This window comes from Adiantum capillus-veneris, chromosome 20 (assembly GCF_014529385.1).
Source record: "Adiantum capillus-veneris isolate H3 chromosome 20, ASM1452938v2, whole genome shotgun sequence".
Lineage (NCBI taxonomy): Eukaryota > Viridiplantae > Streptophyta > Polypodiopsida > Polypodiales > Pteridaceae > Adiantum > Adiantum capillus-veneris.
Genome location: NC_140950.1, coordinates 141,709,748 through 141,731,489, shown reverse-complemented (window position 1 = coordinate 141,731,489; position 21,742 = coordinate 141,709,748). Strand labels below are relative to the sequence as shown.

Genomic DNA, 21,742 nt, shown 5'->3' with positions numbered 1-21,742 from the left:
AGATCGCCCATAACATCCGGAATCCTGGAAAGGACTCTTCGCCGGCCCACTCTGATGTGTGGGTCGTGCGATACTTGAACTTCATAAAGGTCTACAATGCCTGCTTATTTGGGCCACGTCGAAAGTGACACAAAGTCGTCTTCAATGCTTCCACTTCGTCTAGAGTCATGCGTCTATCTTCTTCAAGAATCTCTGAGACTGAAAATTCATGAAACCACTTCCAACAGAAAAACATGAACATACCCATTCCATGTAAAGCGACTGGAAAAAGACTATTCTTTTGAAAAAACTGTGCATGCAATGCAGATGAACAAAGTGACGGAGTGTCAAACCGTTCATCAAACACACGCAAACAATGGGGTCGAATCTTGTCTTTCGATCTAAATCAATCAACTGTGGCAAAACACAATGGAAATGCCGATGCTTGATAATCAACCCTTCTTGTGCTCTTTCTGATACTGTGTCATGCCAATGAAGAGACATGAAATGTGAATTCCTTGTGTGCAAACATTTCATCTTTTCATAAGAAATCCGCATATATTCGTGCTCATTCATTAGTGAATCATGCTCATCGAACAATATGTCATGCCTATGAAAAAGGATCACATAAGGACAAAATACAAGAAAGCATCACGAATGAAACACTCGAACAATGCGTGCTAACTAATCACTTGAACACATAGTACTTCCTGCGAGGGTTTTTTGGACCTAGGCTTGAGAGCCAAGATCGGTTCTTCGGATCTATCGAATCTTCTTGTGGGGGCTCTGTTGGACCTCGACTCGAAAGCCAAGATCGGCTCTTCATGATTGGTCAAATCTGCAATGAGGTTAGCTTCACTAGAGAAAGTATCAACTAACACATCATCCTTGTGAACAATCACATTATCTTCCTGCAAATCGTCATGCTTGTGAATAATCACATCTTGATCATGCAAATCATCATGCTCATCATCATGCTTATCATCATGCAAATCCTGTGTGTCTTGCTTTGGAGAAGAAGAGACTGAAAGAGTCTCCTTTTCCCGAATCTCTTGCATTTGTGCCTGCACTTGAGAAAAGAATCGGAACAATGCGGCTTTCCTTTCGTTGTTCTCATGCTCTATGGCTGCCATTCTTTCTTCGTACTTACAATCAATTTCTGCTTATCTTGCTTCACGTTCTAACTTCCTTGCTTTGCGTTCTAACTTGCTGTCCATAAACATCTGCTCCAACTCTTCCATAGGAGTTAGTGCAATCCTTGGCGTAGATGGGAAAGGGGGAGGATCCGAAAAACCTCATTCTTCGCCTCTCTCATGCTCATCACCTCCAAGCGAAGTATCCATTCCGCTTCGAGTGATGACCATCCACTGAAGTCGTGGGTTCTTGTGGGTTCTTAAGTTCACGAGGAACTTGGGTTCTTGGGGATCTTGATTCGGGGGGGTCTTGGTTCTTGGGGTTCTTGAGGGTCTTGAAATTCTTGAGAGTTTTGAGGTTCTTGAGGTTCTTCTTTCGCTTGCAATCTGTGTTAGAGAAGGATCTTCTCTTCACCCGAGTTCTGCTCTTTTCCGCGGACGCACCCCTTGGTGGCCTTGCGCTCACACCAAGGTTACTTTTGCCCACCTCACGTCGATTGGCCGGCCGCTAAGTGCACGGTCCACTCTCAATGAGTGAAAAGAGGCACAAGGGGAGGCTGGACAAGCCCTTCTTTCTTGGGTTTCCAGTCACTCTTCAAAAACATGATTAGGAATCTACACGCCCTAGAGAACTTGGGTTACGTGTGACCGCAACAAGCAAAAAAAATTATATGGTTCTTGTGGTTCTTTCCTTGGGTGATACAAAACACTGTCAAAGCTCTGATACCAATGTAAGGTGCAACGTAAGTAAATGTTGAACTTTGCTCAAGATGAGTGCTCCGAACTGTGCTCAAGGGTTCCTTTTCTTACGGAAGAAAGAGCCTTCCGTTCCTTTAGTGAGAGAGTGCAATGGACACAAACAAAGTGGTGAACACTGTGAATGAAGGTGCTGAGACTGAGAGATAGAGAGAGAAGAACACAACACTACAATGTTACCATATACATGTGGTAGTGATGTGTGTGAACACACTAGGACCGCCGGGGCATTTTTTCCCTCTTTAGGAGGTTTTTTCCCCCGAGCATTGTATATACACCCATCACTCTAGGGCTATCTATCTTTCCATTGCATACTAAGTAACACTCTCTATTGTCAAGAGGATTTTCCGCTACCTTAGTGGCACTTTACATCTTGGCTTATTTTATCCCAAGAGGGGATCATTGCCGCCAAACTTACATGCTTTTTCGGACTCAGATTGGGCTGGTTTTTTTGACACGCGAGTATCCACAAGTGGTTTTTGTTTCATACTTGGCAGTTCATGTATATCATGGTTGAGCAAGAAGCAACCTACTGTGGCCACTTCGAGTTGTGAGGCTGAGTATAGGGCAGTCTTCACAGCTACGGTTGAGTGTGTATGGCTCAAACACCTTATGGCTGATTTGGGTGTTGGACAGGACACTGCCAACACTATCTACACTGACAGTCAGAGCGCATTGGCAGTTGCGAGGAACCCAGTTTTTCATGCTCGTACAAAGCACATTGAGGTGCATTACCACTATGTCAGGGAGAGGCTCTCAGCAGGAGAGATCAGCTTGGCTTATGTGCCAACACAGGACAACCTTGCAGATCTTTTCACAAAGGCATTGTCTCGTGAGAAGCTTGAAGCTTTCCGCAAAGCTTTGGGCTTACTCCCCTTTGTGGATTGATCATGTCCTCGGGGCATGGCACTTCCCTTTACTCATGTGCCAGCTCTCGTTCACCGCATCACTCCAGGGGGATTTGTTACCATATACATGTGGTAGTGATGTGTGAACACACTAGGACCGCCCGGGCATTTTTTCCCTCTTTAGGAGGTTTTTTCCCCCGAGCATTGTATATACGCACATCACTCTAAGGCTATCTATCTTTCTGTTGCATACTAAGTAACACACTCTCTATTGTGTGCCTTGAGCTTCCTTCGTCTTCTCCAAGCTGTGTGCGTTTCTCTGCAACCCTAATTCCAACATAGAATGTTGTCAAACCCTCCTCCAAAGGCCCCACTCTCTATGGCGAGAGTGGTCTACTATTGATTGCACAAATCTCTACAATGCAATGGACTTGCCGACGATGTCGACGACGATGAGGACGACGACGAGATGGGCTGAAATTTGAAAATGCTAAGAGCTGGAATCTGCAAATCTTTATCTGCTGAATTTTGACTCTATTTCGGTGACGATGTCGGTGATGACGGTACGACGACGACGCGCTGAAAACGCAGATGTTGAAATCTGCGTTTTCCGGGCTAATGAATCTGCAAACTTCGCGGGATCTGACCGTGCGGCGAGGATTTGCTGCGGGAAGGTGTGATCTGCGAGATTCGGGGGTTCTACTGCGGGTACTGACTGCTGAAAACTGAAAACGCTGGTCTAGGCGCTGATTCCGTTGCGAAGATCTGCAAAAATGCTGAGGTGTCTTGCAGATGCAAAAACGCTAGGGCTGAAAATCTTCTGCTACAGTGGAAATCTGCTAACTGCTGTAGAATCTGCTAACTCTGAGCTGATTTGTTGTGGTTCTGTCGCCAGGCTGATGCAGATGCAAAAACGCTGGCTGATCTAGGTACTTGTCCAAAAAACGCTAGCTCTTCTGCTATGGTGCAAAAACGCTAGAGATCTTTGGGGTCTTGCTGAGAAATTGCTTGTGAGCAAGCGTTCTGCTGCCTCTTCTGCCAGAAAGTGCTAGCACTAGGTTTCTACTTCTACAACTTAGCAAAATTGCCCTACCTATTTCCAACAAGTCACTTAAAAATAATAAGTGAAAAAAGTCAAAAATAGGGAAAATAGGTCTATGCACTATAAAAAAGCTCCTGATCGGTTCTGATGGAAATCTGATGATCATGATGTGTGCAACCAGAGGATATGCATCTAAATTAAGTGTCTGGACATGCACGGTCTACAAACAAACTCACAAAAGTAACAGATCACTTCCTATTCTAGACTAACTCAACTGAACTGAACCCTTGTCATGAAGTAGCTTGTCCACGGACACATAGGGTTGGATGTGTCACGTGACACATAATGAGACCGCTCTCGCCATAGAGAGTGGGACCTTCGGAGGAGGGTTTGAGAACATTCTGGTGTCGTATTCTTCTCTCTCTATCTCTCAGTCTCAGCACCTTCATTCACAGTGTTCACTCTGTTTGCGTCCATTGCACTCTCTCACTAAAGGAACGGAAGGCTCTCCCTTCCATAAGTAAAAGGAACCTTGAGCACAGTTCGGAGCACTCATCTTGAGCAAAGTTCAACTTTCACTTCCGCTGCACCTTACAAAAGAACTTGGTGGCAGATGCTTTGTCCCAGAAGTCGTTGGTCTTGGCTATTTCCGCAATTCATCATAGAAGCTTTGAGGACATGGTCGATCGGTATGCCACGGATCCATATTTTTTAGATGTATTCGACCGAATACAGAATGGGGAGGTAGTAGCGGGATATTCCATTCGGGATGGCTACTTGATGAAGAAAATGATGTTGTGCGTTGCACAGCCATTGAGGGAAAAGGTTCTAACCGAATGCCACTGTCCACCATTTACGGGTCACCGCGGCATTGATACCACCTTGAAAGGTGTGGAGTGATACTTCTTTTGGCCGAGACTCAAGAAGGACGTGAACGATTTTGTACGCACTTGCTTGGTATGCCAGAAGGTCAAGTTTGACAGACATAAAGCATAGGGATTGTTACAGCCGTTACCCATTTCCACCCGCCCCTGGGAAAGTAATGCAATGGATTTCATTTTTGATCTCCCAAAGACACAGAGTGGGCACGATGGTATCTGGATTGTTATTGATAGATTTAGCAAGCAGGCTGTAACAAACTGCTGACGTGTCAAAGCCTAAAGAATGGAGCCAACTTACAAATGTGGCCGGAGAGCCTAAACCCTAAGAAGAACAAGTAACAGAAGAAGTGTCACAAAGTGATGACGTGGTTGCCCGAGAGCAAAAAACCCTAACCGTAATTTCTACCAGAAACCCTAACTGCTGAAACCCTAATCCTGAAAACCCTAACCCTAAAACCTGCAAACCCTAATTTTGGAAACCCTAACCCTAAAATTGCAACAGCGTGGCTGATTTCCGAAAATTATGCTGGCATGATGATGTGGCAAGCTGTACGGCTTTCCGTGATTTACGCTGGCAGCTTTTGGCATTGCTTTTTGGACCAGAAGCTTTTGAGTTTGAAAGTTTTTCATGTAAACTGCTTTTTGGATCAGAAGCTTTTGAGTTTGAAAGCTTTTCATGTAAACTGCTTTTTAGGCCAAGGGCCTTTAAATATGAGGCTAGGGCTCATTCTCTGGCATGCTTCTTGGAGAAGGTGCAGAGTCTGGAGTACCGGCTTGTACTTTGATGATGCAATATAAAGAAATACCGAAAGGGGCGCCAAGGTTTGGGGCCAATACTCTCTGGGGTGGAATTCTGCCACTCCGTGTCGCGTGTCGTCTCTCTCTTTCAGTTCAGTTGTTATTGAAGTGCTAAAAGTCTGTTCAGTCTGTTCTTTTCTATTGGCACGTGGTGCCCGGCCTTGTGATAGTGGTATCAGAGCATCAGGCGTGTGCTTTTCTAAAAGCATACCGGTCCTACAAAAGAGCAGACAGAGCAATTGGAATTTGATTTGAGGTATCTTCCTTACAGGGCATAAGCCAATTAAGATCACTTGCAAGAAGGATCCAGATTTGTTTCAAGTCACTGTTTTTTTTCTCAGAAGCAATGCCATGCAGATGTTGATGTCTACAACTACCAAGCAGCATACTCCAAGTACTTGGCAAGCTTTCAAGAAAATTTTTGCCCGAAGTTATATGGTTTCTGGCATCTTCCTTCGGAGTGCAACTTCTGGCAGAGTGGGGTATCCTGAAATGCTTGCCATAGAAACCCTAGCAGATTATAACTTGAAGTTTCTCGACATCTCCCAGTCACGATCAGATGACCTTGGAGGTTCGGTGTGATTGCTATCTCTTGGGACCACCATCGCCGCTAAAGAAACACTCTTTGTCCAAGAGCTGATGGACCATGCTGTGCTCGGCTATGACCTCATGGAAGGAACCTAACCCTAATTTATGGTGCAGGTTTCAAGATGGAAAGTCAATTGACTTTTCAAGCTTGACTGATGTCGAGATTGCTTTTTAAGTTTGAGTTCTGTTTGATCTTGTTTGATGATCCTGTTTGGAATTTGTTTGAAATGGATGGTATCTGTTTTGGTCTTGGTGCCGATTTGAAATGTTTGACTCTGGTTTCATTGATTGGTGATTTTTACTCCCAAGTGGAGAAGTGAGAAATATTGTTTTGGTATTGTTTGAACCTCGGAACAATGCAGGCCGATGCTTGGGGAATGTTTCGTTGTATGCTAGAAAACCTCCGAACGACGCAGGCCGATGCCTGGGGAGCGTTTGGTTGTATGCTAGAACCTCCGAGCGACGCAGACTATGGTCTGGGGAGCGTTTGGTTGTACAGTCCTCTGAGCTCATGGCCCGGACCTTTTTAGGTTATTTGCGGGGGGAGTGACGAGGTAGTCGTTGAGTAGCTTCATACCGCAGACCTTTTGTCTCGGGGGAGTGCTCAGCGTCGCTGTTGTTATGTCTTGTAACATGCATATGTAAGTATTTGTGTTGCATTGTGATGTGCTAATTACTGAATATTCCTAATTGGATGAGATTACCTGGGTATGTAATTTTAGTGCATCAAGACACCCGTGGAAGATCAGTACAGTCTGGGTGTGATGGCTAATTTTACTACGCCGGAATATCAAGAGTTCCGATCTGGACGAAAGGAGAAGCTAACTCCTTGATCTAAAGAGCAGAAAGGAGAAGCTAACTCCTTGATCAAAACAGCCGAAAGGAGAAGCTAACTTCTTGATCAAAACAGCCGAAAGGAGAAGCTAACTCCTTGATCAAAAGAGCAGAAAGGAGAAGCTAACTCCTTAATAAAAAGAGCAAACTGATTGTCCCTCGGAATGACCCTCGGAAATTTTTGAGCTAACTTGAGTTGTTTTGCAGATATGTTGTAATCGAGGACGATTACTCTCTTTCAAGAAGGGGAGATGTAACAAACTGCTGACGTGTCAGCCTAAAGAATGGAGCCAACTTACAGATGTGGTCGGGGAGCCAGAAGAACAAGTAACAGAAGAAGTGTCACAAAGTGATGACGTGGTTGCTCGAGAGCAGAAAACCCTAACCCTAATTTCTGCCAAAAACCCTAATTGCTGAAACCCTAATTCCAAAAACCCTAACTGCTGAAACCCTAATTCTGAAAACCCTAACCCTAAAACCTGCAAACCCCCTAACCCTAAAACTGCAAACAACGTGGCTGATTTTCGAAAATTACACTGGCATGATGACGTGGCAGGCTGTACGGCTTTCCGTGATTTACGTTGGCAGCTTTTGGCATTGCTTTTTGGACCAGAAGCTTTTGAGTTTGAAAGTTTTTCATGTAAACTGCTTTTTGGACCAGAAGCTTTTGAGTTTGAAAGCTTTTCATGTAAACTGCTTTTTAGGCCAAGGGCCTTTAAATATGAGGCTAGGGCTCACTCTCTGGCATGCTTCCTGGAGAAGGTGCGGCGTCTGGAGTACCGGCTTGTACTTTGATGATGCAATATAAAGAAATACTGAAAGGGGCGCCAAGGTTTGTGGCCAATACTCTCTGGGGTGGAATTCCGCCACTCCGTGTCGCGTGTCGTCTCTCTCTTTCAGTTCAATTGTTATTGAAGTGCTAAAAGTATGTTCAATCTGTTCTTTTCTATTGGCACGTGGTGCCCGGCCTTGTGACACAAGCTCATTTCATTCCAGTGGTCAAGCTGGATCATTTAGCAAGATTGTTCATTGCCCAGATATTCAAATTACATGGCATGCCTGAGACAATCGCCTCTGACAGAGATCCCCGATTCACGAATTTGTTTTGGAAGGCTATTTGGGAGAACATTGGCACACAGTTGCAGTTCTCGTCAACTTTCCACCCGCACACAGATGGGCAATCTGAGATTGCAAATTCAATCGTACAGGATCTATTGAAGTCTTACATTTTGGATCAGAAGGCTCAATGGGAAAAGTTTTTGCCTTTGGTGGAACTTGCCTACAATACCACGATTTACTCTTCGACGAGGAAGGCGCCATTTGAGATTATTGACCCTTCTTGAGCACAAAAGATAAGATTTTTGAAGCCGAGCAGTACACGAGGGACTTGGACACTGCTTTTGCCAAGGTCCGAGAGGCTTTAGCGAAATCTCAGGAAAGACACAAGAAGGAAGCAGATCGACACCGTCATGATTTGAAATTAAAGGAAGACGATTAGGTGCTCTTACGTTTTGAGGAGGCTTGCCTGAGAAAGAAAAAGGGAAAGGAGCGGCTTTTTCCAAATCTTAGCATGAGATACTATGGACCTTTCCAGATAAAAGAAAAGATAAACGATGTCTTCTTTAGACTGAAGTTGCCCGATACTTGGAGAATTCACAACGCTTTTCATGTGAGTCACTTGAAACCTTTTAAAGGTGATGTGTCCGATGATGGGAAGCCAGATGAGCAACCCGAAGTGGAGGAAAGCGAGGAGATACTCGTTCCAGAAGAGATATTGGCACAAAGATTAAAGGTAAAGTGATTAGGCAGTTCTTGGTTAAATTCAAGAACTATTCTGCATTGGATGCGAAGTGGATGGAGGAGGACCTAGCAGATAATCCTCAGATTGTGGAACTTTACCTTGAAGCATTCGGTTTAGCATAGTCTACTCCGATAGAACCTCGATTTCAGCATGGGCGAATCTAGTGCAACGCGTTTGCACAAGAGGGGAGTCACTCCACTCCTTTGTCAACAGATTGCCCCGATTTTTGATATAGAGTCGCTGACGTCCCTTTGGTTTCAGGGATACTGTTGAGCTGACAGTATTTTGCCGTATGACTTTATAAACTAGAATTCCCGATAATGAAAATGATACTGATTGATTTCTACTTGACTTGTTTGAGTGCAGGAACCGATAGATGATATGACTGCTGTATTTCGGTCTCATAAATCTCTATAGACATGATTGCAATAAGGATTAGTTAATCGGGCATCTGTGAGGTCCCGACTGGATCTAGATGCAATTGCTAAATACGTTGCCGATTGATCATGGTCTGAGATTTTGTCTGTGATTTCTCATGTGATGTCCTGTGATGTCAAGTGATGTCCTGTGATGGATTGGTACATGTACTAGATGTGTTGTCCCTAGTGCGTCGGTACTAACAGTCAGTGTCTGCTAAGACAATTTATGGCCTCTGTCTGTTTTGCAGGCGTAATCGAGGGCGATTACAATGCTTTCAAGAGGGGAGTATGTCACAAATGGGTGACGTGGCATGCTTCTGGAGACACTCACAGAGTGACAGCAGACCCGGACAAATAACACGCGGCTGGCTGGTACGGAAATCCCTGAATTTGCGCCGTAAAATGCGTTGACAGGCTGACGTGGCATCCGTACGGAATTCTTGCTTTTGTGTAGCCTGTTGATGACGTGGCAGCTTTTGTGTAGTCTAATTTTGGGGCAGCTTTTGGGATAAATTGCTTTAAGAAGCTTTTAAGCTTTTGATTTTGGGGCTCTGCTTTTGGGCATCCCTTGCAACAATAAATAAGTGGGCACGGCCTCACTTCTCAGAGCATCTAGACGCAGAGTCTGAGAGTGAGCACCTACCCACTCTCTTGTACTTTGAACACAGATTAATACAAAAAGAAATACCGAAAGGGACACCAGTCTTCGGGGCCAATATCTCTAGGCACGGAACTACGCCGGGCCATATCGACTTATTGTGAAGTGTGAACTGTTTTGAAGTGGATCTCTGTTGTGTTGCAGTAGAATCTTGACTTGGGGTGTCCGAGTTTGTTACAACACCAAAGTTGCTTTTCCCCACCTCACGTCGATTGGCCAGCCGCTAAGTGCACGGTCCACTCTCAATGAGTGAAAAGAGGAACAAGAGGAGACTCGACAAGCCCTTCTTTCTTGGGTTACCTAACACTCTTCAAAAACACGATTAGAAATCGACACACCCAAGTGGACTTCGGATACGTGCGACCGCAACAAGCAAAAAATTTCTTGTGGTTTTTCCTTGAGTGATACAAAACACTGTCAAAGCTCTGATACCAATGTTAGGTGCAACGAAAGTGAATGTTGATATTGCTCAAGATGAGTGCTCCGAACTGTGCTCGAGGGTTCCTTTTACTTATGGAAGGGAGAGCCTTTTGTTCCTTTAGAGGGAGAGTGCAATGATCACAAACAAAGTGAATGCTATTGTGAATGAAAGTGTTGAGACTGAGAAAAAGAGAGAGAGAAGAATACGACACCAGGCGGTTCTCAAACCCTCCTCCAAGGGCCCCTCTCTCTATAGCGAGAGAGGTCTATGCTATAGATTGCACAAATCTAGTACAATGGTCTAGATGCAATGAACTTGTCAACGACGTCGACGACAATGATGACGACGACGGGACGGGCTGAAAACTGAAAACGCTAGGGCTGAAATGATGAAATCTGCAAACTGCTGACTTTCTGCTAAATGCTCATACTCTGTCGACGAAGATGGCGATGGCGACGGCGACAACTCGACGACGATGCACTGACAACGCAGATGCTGAAATCTGAAAACAGCGGGCTGAAACTGTAAACGTTGGCCGACTCGACGGTACGGCGAGGATCTGCTGCGTGTAGGTGAGATCTGCGAGGCTAGGGCTAGATCTGCAAAGTCTAAGTGCTGAAAACGCTAATGGTCTTGGATGATCTGGCACCGGAAACTGCAAACGCTAGGCTTGATCTGCAATTGAAAACGCCATGCTGGATCTGATGTTGATGGAAACGCTAGGGAGGTTCTGCTGCTGTGGAGAAAAACGTTGGGCTGATCTGCAACTGAAAATGCTAGAGGACCTGGCAGAGTCCAAAAACGTTGGTTGTCTTGCTGGCTGAAAACGCAAGGTCTTCTGCCGTCTTGCGGAGAAGAGAACATTGCAAGCCTGAGCTCGTGCTGTCTCTTCTGCTTCTACTAAGTGACCACTAGGTTTCTTTTATAATTCCTTAGCAATTTGCCCTACTTACTTTTCCAACAAAAGTCACTTATTAATAATTAAGTGAAAAATGTGTACTTTGGCAAAAAGGATTCTATGCTCTGGAAAATGCTCATGATGGGTACTGAATGTCATGCTAATGATCCTGCTGTGTGCAATCAGAGGATATGCAACTATTCTAAGTGCCTTGACATGCACGGCCTGCGCACAGGCTCACAAGGGTGCCAGAACACTTCCTAAGCTGACCTGAACCCTAGACCTGAGATAGCTTGTCCACATGCACATAGGGTTAGATGTGCACCATAGTTTTTTTCGTTCGCGTACGGATGGCCTGCCATATTGCCATACGGGTTCGGGTACGGATGGAGTACGGATGGGGATTTCGTACCTGCAGCCAGCGTAGCAAAAAATTTGGGGCACAAAGGTTTCGGCTGCACTTTTTTGGCCGTGCGCTCGTATAGTCTGTAGGCGAATGTGTCTGCATAGAATATACAGAGATTGCAGAGACTCAGACACTGTCACAGAGCGTGTATGAAGTGAGATTTGGACATCAGCCCGCCCATGCTCTCAAGTCTCCGCCCTCGGGTCGCACTCTCTTGCCTCCAACCTCTCCCACCAACACACAACGTAGCAGCCAGCTCAGTACACTCGTTGCACCATCTTCCAAGTTCCAACTTCCAAGCCGAATTCTTTGCAAGTTTGCACTGTGCAAATGGGCCGAACCAAGCGTCCCGAGTGGCAGTATGTGCAGCAAGTGAAGTGTCTTCCAAAAGGAAAATGGACTTGTAAATGTAATTTATGTGGGCATTCATGGGACGGTGGTCCTTTGCGTATCCGTGCACATATTTTGGGCATTGTTGGCCATGGTGTGGGAGGCCCATGTGATGAGGCCCTAGCAGATGTTGTAGAGATTGTCACAAGATTGCATGCAGATGCAAGGCCAGAGGGAGAAGACAGAGCTGCTTTTGTAGATGCACTGGTCAATGATTTGGAAGGAGATCCCTCTCAAGCTCAAGGAGGTGCTTCAATGAGTACGCATGCTAAGGGAACAACTAATGTAAGTGGCTCTTCCAAGTCCAATGTGGGGTCCTCAAGCAAAAAGAGGAAGGTTTCTCAAGGGGGTTTGGCGAGTGCATTTGGATTGCAAACACAGAAGCAAGCAGACCAAGCCTTGCGCAGGTTTTTTTATGCTGAGGATGTTCCTACATGGAAAGTAAGGAGCCCTTACTTTTTGCAAATGGTGAAAGCTATTGAGCAAGAAGGTCCTTCGTATGTTCCCCCCTCTTATCATGCTTTGCGCACCACAGAATTGAATGAGGAGGTTAAATGCGTAAAGACTGAGATCATGGGTGTACGTGAGAAATGGAAAAGATATGGATGCTCTATTGTGTGTGATGGATGGTCTGACATTAGGCGCAAGCCTATCATTAACTTTCTTGCATGCTCTATTCAAGGGTCAGTGTTTTTGAAACCTGTAGACACATCTGGGGAAACAAAGACATCAGAATTTATTTTTAAGCATCTCAATCAGGTTATCAGAGAGATTGGCCCAACAAATGTTGTGCAGGTATGCATGGACAATACAACCAATTGTGTTGGTGTTGGGGAGATGATTGAAAGGGAGTGGAAACAATTTTTTTTTACCAAATGTGCTTGCCATTGCTTGGACCTTTTGTCTGAGGACATTGGATAGATTGGTTGGGTTGGAAAAGTGCTTGAGGATGCAACAAAGATTGTCACATTTGTGACAAGAAAATCTACTATGTTGGCATTGTTTCGGCAACTTAGCAAGAAGAACTTGGTCAAGCCGTCAGCCACTCGATTTGCGTACTACTTTATTATGTTGGCCAATCTTGTGGATGAGAGATGCATGCAAGGTATACGCAAGCTTATGATTGATGACAAATTTGTTAAGATGAAGAGATCCAAGACTCAAAAGGCTACTAAGGTCTCGAAAATTGTGTTTAATGCATCCTTTTGGCAAGAGGCAAGGCTGATTTTGGAAATGTGTGCTCCGATTTTGAAAATTCTCCGTTTGGCTGATAGGGAAGGAGCCACCATGGGGCTTATGTACGAGCTTACGGATCGCATGGTAGAGCAAATTGAAAACATGCAAGGCATTGATGCTGCAAGGATGAGAGAGATTAGGGACCTATGCATTGAAAGATGGAATATGTTGCACACACCGTTACATGTTGTTGGATACATGTTGCATCCCATATGGCGAGGAAGAGGGCAAGAAAGTGATGGCGAGGTGCATGAAGGATGGATGACATTCTCGGACAGGTACACCAAGGGTGATTTGACCTTGCAAGGCACCCTAATTGATGAGTTTGGCATTTATAAAGCTGAAAGCAAGTCATTTGCTCATCCAATTGCAAAAGATGCATTGAGGATGCAAGAGGGAGTGAAATGGTGGGAAACTTTTGGGGCTTGCACACCCGCTTTGCAAGCTCTTGCTTTGAGAGTGCTTTCGCAAGGGACATGTGCCTCTCCATGTGAGAGAAATTGGAGCACCTTCTCTCTCATTCATACCAAGAGAAGAAACAGGCTACTCCCATCTCATACAAAGAAGCTTGTGTACATACACACGAACTTGAGGCTCATATCCAAAATCAAAGAGCGCGGCTATGAGAGAATGGAGGTCACATTGGAAATGCTCAATAAGGAAAAAGATGAGGACCGCTTGCTTGCCTTGCAAGAGATTCAGGAGGCCATTGCAGAGAGTACTACAGATGCGATAGAGCCTATTCCCATTGCTGGGACCAGTCATATTGGAGCATCATGCTCAGTTGGTGGTGATGAGGATGAGGATGAGGATGAGGACGAGGACGAGGATGATGTTGCTTATGACGATGAGGATGTGAGCTATGGTGAGAGTTAGAGCTCATTGTGCCTGGCCGCCTGCTTATGGAGTCTGGACCATGGTTTTTGACATTTACTTATGCCATTACCCGTATGGTGTTCTGTTCACTGTTGACTCTAGAGTCTACAGTTTAGATTCTAGCCTCTAGTCTCGCCTCTCTACTTATGTTTCGGATTCAGCCTTCAGGAGACTACACTCCTGAATGTTTTTGGCTTGCTTCTATTGTCCTGAGTCCCGACTCTTGACTCCTTTCTGTTTGGAGGTTACTTTATGAATCATTACTTAGAGGTCTGAGGCACCATCTTGATTCTTGATTCTCTCCAGTCTCCAGAGTCCACTTTTAATTTCTAAAGTTTCTATGGTTTTAAGTTTTAACTTTTGTCTGTCTATAAACTTATAAATTTTTAAACATGGTGGTGCAGTAAGTATTTCTACAATTACTATGTAGCATCCTAAGACTGACGTGTGGAATTTCGGGTGGTCTGATCCGTACTTATTACGTACTTCCGTACGCGTGTGCGTCCGACGTGTGATTGACGTATGGAAAAACTATGATGTGCACGTGACAGAAGTGTTTATACAATAGCAAGATCTTCTTCCTCACTGCTGGAGGAGTTTTCTATGGCTGTGTTTTCTTCGAGGAGATGGCTTGGCAGATTTGCTGTGCCTTTTGCAAATGCACATCTTTCTTGGAATTGTCGATGGAGCTACCTATCCGACGAGTAGCACACAGATGATACAGTTGCACTTTCGTACCGGATCGTAATTTATGGATGACAGAGGGAGATCTCTTCCCTTCTTGGAGTAGAGGATGTTCTTTGATTTTACATTGTCCATCCAAGGATAGAAGTTCTAGTTCCGTCTTCATAAGACTCTTGTTTATCCGGCATGCAACAGTTCAGGTGCATGCTCCAGTGCATGTGTTGGGGTACCCTAGAGGGCCTTGGTGCAGAGGCACAGCAGCTACCGTTTTTCTCCAGATCGGCCAGCGTTTTTGGCCTGTGATCAGCTAGAGTTTTCTTGCTCAGGACATCAGCCCCAGCGTTTCACATGGGCTGCCTTTCATAGGCCTTGTGCCCATGCAACAATAGATTTCCTCCACCAAGATCTACGGTGCAGTACCACCTCTGGGCAGCCTTTCACAGGCCTTGTGCCCATGCAACAACAGATTTCCTCCACCAAGATCTAGATCCACATCTAGATCTAGCCAGGAGGAGATGCACCAGATCTTTGCGCTCAGAGCATGTTGGAGGTGATATTTATATGGAGACCGTGTCAGTGGTCTCGTGCAAGGAGTAGTTGGCACTGTCAGTAGCGATCGCAATTGTGTGTGCCTTGGGTCTATCCATTGGGCATGTTAGTTCTATGCCGGATGAGCAGATTGTTATCAGCATGGAGAGCCTTTCCCAGATCTCTCTCTCATTCTCAGATGATCGGAGTCGAGGTACCCACCGGATCACGAGCCAGTTCTTGTCTTCATTGCATTCTGCTGCCACCTTTGACACGTGGGGCTCAAGGGAGCACTACTTGACCCAGCATTTCCAGCTATATAGGGGACCCTGGGGGTCATCTCTTAGGGGAAGCAAGAGCTAGAAGAAGCAAGGACCCCTCAGTACCAATAGTACCTGCAATACTACCAGCAGTGCAGTAGCATTTTTTCAGCGCTTCAGCAGTACCTCAGCCCTGCGTTTCAGCTTTGTAACTCCTTGGCTGCCACCGCTTGGCCTCAACCCCGCAGTACCGTCGGTACCTTCAGTTTTCAGCACCGAGGACCCAACGTTTTGGCCTCTTCAGCACCAGCACTTCAGCCCTTCAGTACATTCAGCCCCATAGCCTCGCAGTACCAGCAGTACTACGCACCTTCAGTACCCAGCAGTATCCGCAGTACCAAGCACCAAGTACCCGTAGTACTCAGCACTTAGCCTCTCAAGTACCAAGCATCCACCGCAGTACCCTTCAGTATCTCAACAGTACCAAACATCTCTGTCAAGTACCCATCAGCATCTCAACATGTACCCATCAGCATCTCAGCATTAATATCATTGTATCAGCATTGTGCAAGTAAATAAAGAAAGTACTTGCTCTGGACCCTGGCAACAGAGCAAGGCGGCCCTTGAGGTTTGTTGGGACCCGACATGCAATGTCGTCTCTTCTCTATCTCTCTCTACCTCTCTTTCGGTCATTGTCTTCAGTTCACTCTCTCTTTCAAGTGAAGGAAAGTAACCTTGTGTTTGTGCGGAGTACTAGATCTGAGCTAAATCCTTAAACACTTCCACTGCACCAGACAACATCCTCTCCATCCTCCCAAGGCTATGTAAGCTCTCGTCACTCTAATCTTTGTTGCTCTCCTCAATGAAAACACACATCCACTTAAGACTACCCCAAGATAGGTGTATGCATCTGTACACAACACCGTTTCCTGGCCGTACGTAGATGTGGGTGTTGACCTCCTGACCCACTGTGGTGTGGTGTTAAACACCATAACCTTGGCTTTTCCCAGGTTAACAGGCAATCCACTATCATGAGAAAATGTGTATAGAGTATTTAAGTGGCGCTGCATCCCCTCCGGAAGTCAAAAATCAACACAATATCAGCAGCATATAACAATAGTGGGATCCATGTCCCTGCCAACTGTGCTCCTCTATCACCATCCCTCCGAATGTAGTCAGAAACCTCATCCACATACATGCCAAATAGTGTAGGAGATAGCGGGCAGCCCTGTTTCACTCCAATAGTGGAGTGAACCAAACCAAAAATCCCCTCTCGAGAGCGTACATGCCCCACTACTTGTATAGAGCCACGATTCCCCAAATCAACTCTGTGGGTACCCCCATTGCTTGCAGTCTACGCATCAATCTAGCCATGGCACTATATCGAAGGCACAAAGCAACAATAGAGCTGTCTCCCATGTGATCTCCCCTCCTCAATAAAGGCTCCGAGTGTCAGAATATGATCAAGAGGAGAGAAACCTCTCCTAAAACCCGCCTGTCCTACCTGTATACCCTCTCTCTCTACCCATCTACTCAACTGCTGCTCAAGGATGGATGCGTACAAACGTGCCAATGTGTGTCCAATCATGATAGTGCGGTAGTTTCCAGACTTTCATAGGGTCCCCTGACTTGAGGATAGGTACGATAGTAGACAAACTCCAAGTATCAGGTAGGCCCTCGCACATGGCACAATTGAACATCACTACTAGAAGCTCTACAAGCAAATCTCTAACATGTATAATGCTACTAGGCCATCGCGATCATATGCTCTCCTCATCCTCATCCTGTCAAAGGCCTTCTTTACCATCTCAGCAGTAAAGAAAGCACATGTGTCGTAGGAACAATCCCATGAAATAACGAGCGCTATCAACCCTCCATGTCAACCTTTAATGCTCCTCCCTCCTTTGCGAGCTACCATCGTAGTGCTGGGGCCCTTGGTGCTAATTTCTAAATTTGATACTTTTGTACGCATGAGTTTGTAGGCTTTTAGATTTAGAGTAGTGGATCCATGGCGTAGATCATAAGAGGGGTGACTTAAAGAGTATGATATACCCCCTCAAGATGATTCCTCCTACAACCGGTACCCCTTTAACATCATTTCAAAGGTAATGACGAGAGCATCATGGTAGGAAATATCTATCGGCCCACCAGCAGCATTAGATGGGTAGCTAAAGCATCAACAAGAACTAACTAAACTCGCCTTTCCATTTAAAATTGAAAGAAATCAGAACTCTATACAATGCCCTGCCAAGGAGAAGACCCTCTCATCGCTAGCTAAAGTAGTGGTAGTCTTCCTACAGACACTTGGCCAAGAGCCTTCACCCCTATACCCCCAACGTCCTCGCCACCTGTGCGCGAGCGCCTGGTCTCAACACTTGGTCAAGCTCCCTTGTCGCTCCAGGCTACATGATTGCATCAATATCTTCTCACATAATCACCTACAATTGTCTCTTACTTTAAGGTAACGCAAATTAGGGAAACATGTTTGTCAAATTCACATCATCTCAAGGATGCCAACAAAGTTGTGCACAAACCATAATGATGGATCCAACCAGCAAGGTACTGTACTTGCCTCATAAGTGAAGCACATGGTCTGGCCAAAAAAAATTACATGTCTAAATAAAAAATCTTACAAAATCTCGCCACCCAGATTCAATCGATTCACGTTTTGGTCTCACCTGCAGGTCTTATCTGTGCATACATGCATAACAAGGACAATCTTGTTGCAATGAACTACCCAATAAGTGGAAGATCAAGTGATCAAGCATGCAAAAATACCGAAAACACTGAAATGGATTTAAAAAGATCACAACACACAAAAATACAAAGACAACTGGAGAAGTGATGACTATGGGAGTAGACATGCCTTGAATCCTGGATCATCAAAAAGCACTGCATCAGTAGGAAGCACCAGCAAGTCCTCATCACGTTTCGTTTTTATGTCCTTATTACAAAGCACCCATACATCAGAGTCTACCCACCTTTACAGAGTACAAAAAAGGCCAGAAAATTGCTAGCACCAACCATAAAATAGGAGTTGTCAAACTTCAGCCACTGCACTGTCCATGACTGGCCTCCTGGAGCTCCTGGGCCATCTTTCTACAACAAAACCAAGAACATGGGTCTCTTCAAAACAAACTTTAAAACCTTTTCATTCATCACATTTTTTAAAAGGTCACATGAGGATTGGCTCACCGTATACTTTGTTTCAGGCTTGCCCCAACCACTACGCTCTGGCCTGGATCTTCCCAAGGTATGAGCACCAGATAGGGCTACAATATCCTTCACAAGACACGATAAAACTAATAAGCCCCTGAATTTGCAAAGGTAAACAATCCAACAAAATAGCACAAAGCTTCTCTCTTGCCTTGTCAGACAGGCCCATTCGGTAAAAGACGTTGCGAAGGTGTTCGGCCGGTGCAGGAGGACCCGCGTCTACACATATACAAACATCCACCACATGTGAAATCTTAAAGAGAACTGTTAGTTTTGGATAGCATAATTATGCTACTCAAAACACTAAAACGTACCAGGCAGATTCCCCTCTGGTGGGCATCCCTCAGGCCCTACAGTCTGTACTCTTCCATATCTCATGGGGATCTTAGGGCCACCTGCTTCCTATAAACTCATATCAGTAACATATGAGCAACAATGCGAAGCCATACAAGCACAAACACTTGATTGTTGATTCAATAGAATCTTATTCGAAGCCATAAGAGACACACCAGAAATGTACATGTACCTCAATGGCAGTGGCGCTTGCAAGCTGGAAAAAGTCAGCCCAGGTAACATCGGGATACTTTTCTTTTATTGGTGTCACTAGGCTCAAAGCTTTTTCAAGACCTGCTAGCATTAGCAATGCAGTAAATATTTACCCTTGCAACCAATTATAATCGAAAAGTACCTGTGCAAGAGGAAACAAACCACCTGCATTTGCTTTATGGTTCAACTCAATATCATATCGCAGGCTCCCATTGGCGCCACCTCTGGTTGGCCATTCCTCTATGTTTTTGTCGTAAGTTCCAGCATCGTGCCAACCAAGTCGTATCTAAATAAAGATAGAAACTGAATGCTACATACAATTCAAGAGCACAAGCTGCCAACTCTGTCTGAGTGCATGCTCAGAACGCTTAATTCAAACAAAAAAAACATGAACTTTTGATGACCAAAATGTTCAGGAATGTGCATGTGCTATTTCATGTACATAAAAGAAACAAGTCATCTTATTGCACAGCCTAGTGATTGTTAACATGGCAATCAATGAAAAAACGAGTCTGGGCAACAAGGAAAAAACTCATTCCAATGCACAGGGGATGGAAATACTACAGCAAGATTATAATGTTTTTATGCTCACCAAAATTGGGTTGCAGTGGGTTTTTTGTATAAGCTCCTTTATGTCTTCTTTAGCCTTCTTCAGCTGCTCAGGATTGGATGCAAAATTGGTGACCAAAAGATTTGCATTTGTATTGCATTTGATCTGTGTCTGCTGAAGCAATATCTGCAAACGTTCAAGAGTCTACAGCATACAGCATTGATCACGTATTGACACCTCCAACAATGCGTATATACAGGCATGCATGAACACAGCTTTAAGATAACTTGGAGCAGAGGGAACGCATCAAAATAAATTAATTAAGCACGTTTGTTGTCTCTGAAACTTGATTTAGACTTGTAGTAGATAATGTCGCAAAAAGGCCATAATGCGATACAAGAATACGAAAGAAAAGAGGCTAAGAAAACTTACTGTGTCCCGCAATTTTGGTAAGAAAGACGAAGACAGGGCGAGGGAGCAGGTTGCATTGTGCCGTGGGACAGGGTGATGGCGATGGCGAAGGCGAAGAAGAGAAGAGTGAGGAGAGGAATAGGGCGGAAGGGGACTGAAGTGGCGTACGTTCGTGCAAGAAGACGAGAGAGAGGACGGTGCAGCAGCCATGGCGACCTTCGCTTGCATCCCGGAATGAGCTCGAGCTCCCACCAAATGAGAAACCCCTATATCCTTTCAGCCTCCCTAAAAATGCCAAGTGGCTCTACTATCTTGACCTTTTGCCGTCACTCATTCTTCACGGAACTATTCGTAATTTCGTATTTCATATTTAACTTCTTAATACTCGCCTACTACTGGCTCACTAATAAAGAAATTAAGTTTCTTTATTAGATGTTGCTCCCCCCCCCCCCCCCCCCCCAAAGTCCACGTCAGCCTGCTATTGTTGTCCCCCCCTCCTCTGCAACACCCCGAGGCCTCACCTTCGTCTCATCCACACACACACACACACAGCTATGCGCACGTCCCCCTCTTGTGCTTGCCTCCTCCCTTAAGCTTCCTCACTCCCTCCCTCAGTCGTCGTCTCAGCCACACATCCTCCCTTGGTCGGACAGAGAGAGAGAGAGAGAGAGAGAGAGAGAGAGAAAGAGAGAGAGAGACGATGGGCTGGTGGCATGCTCGCTCTCAACAGAGAGTGCTCACTGCTCACTACAGGATAGACAAAGAAAGAGAGTGCTTCCTCGTGGTTTGAATGCCTGCACCACCGCCTCTACAGGAGGGTTCGAGAGAAGCAAGTGGGCGGTCTATCGAAGTCGCCAGAGAGAGAGAGAGAGAGAGAGAGAGAGAGAGAGAGAGAGAGAGCCCATGCCACCCCAATCACCCGACTGCACGTGGCTCCTCTTCCTCACGTTCCTCGCCTGCCATCCACATTGCAGAAAGCATCGCTTGGAGATTCTCGCTTTTGATGCTTTTAGTAGAATTGGGTAGGGGGAGAGAGCCCATGCCACCCCCATCACCCGACTGCACGTGGCTCCTCTTCCTCACTTCCCTCGCCTGCCATCTACATTGCAGAAAGCATCGCTTGGAGATTCTCGCTTTTGATGATTTTAGTAAAATTGGGTACCCCCTACTGACACCTCCCTCTGAAGGGGATCTACAGCCAAAAAGAAGCATGGCCCCGCACGGGGCTAGGCCAAGCACGACAAAATCGATCCATTTGATACAATTTATGAATTAAGTGTGAGCTTGAAAGTTGTGAACTCATAGTGAACTAGGTGTAGACTCAATGTGTGTTGCACAGTTCCGGGTGTGAACTAGGTGAGCTTTGTGCCCTACATGACACATGGTATATAGTCTATGAGAACCTGATGTGAACTTGGAGTGAAACATCTCATTCAAAAGAAGTCAAGTGATAGCTTAGTGGGTAGAGTCATTCCCTCTGTAGGAAAGAGCAACGCTTCAAGACCTAGTTGTATGCACGAACAGAATGTTTTTCCCCCCTTGAGAAAATCAACCGCCACTAGGTTCACTCAATGATTGTGGAC

At 45.3% G+C, this 21,742-nt stretch overlaps 1 protein-coding gene across 6 annotated transcripts in view; it reads right to left on the bottom strand.

Annotated features, from left to right (window-relative positions):
- The window catches only part of LOC147433324 (putative L-ascorbate peroxidase 6, chloroplastic/mitochondrial), a 38,871-nt gene extending 18,437 nt beyond the window's left edge, over positions 1 to 20,434 (bottom strand). For 2 of the 6 annotated variants that reach the window (XM_086492926.1, XM_086492925.1), the window contains exons 1-9: positions 20,181 to 20,434; positions 19,791 to 19,952; positions 19,364 to 19,484; positions 19,179 to 19,279; positions 18,967 to 19,054; positions 18,804 to 18,871; positions 18,632 to 18,718; positions 18,461 to 18,535; positions 18,303 to 18,380 (exon numbers count right to left, since the gene is read on the bottom strand). In XM_086492926.1, the coding sequence (XP_086349052.1) occupies positions 18,303 to 18,380; positions 18,461 to 18,535; positions 18,632 to 18,718; positions 18,804 to 18,871; positions 18,967 to 19,054; positions 19,179 to 19,279; positions 19,364 to 19,484; positions 19,791 to 19,952; positions 20,181 to 20,387 (987 nt within the window). In that variant the 5' untranslated portion in view covers positions 20,388 to 20,434. The remainder of the gene's footprint in view (positions 1 to 18,302; positions 18,381 to 18,460; positions 18,536 to 18,631; positions 18,719 to 18,803; positions 18,872 to 18,966; positions 19,055 to 19,178; positions 19,280 to 19,363; positions 19,485 to 19,790; positions 19,953 to 20,180) is intronic. The other 4 variants (XM_086492920.1, XM_086492921.1, XM_086492922.1 and 1 more) reach the window with 4 other exon arrangements.
- Positions 20,435 to 21,742: the final 1,308 nt, after the last annotated feature.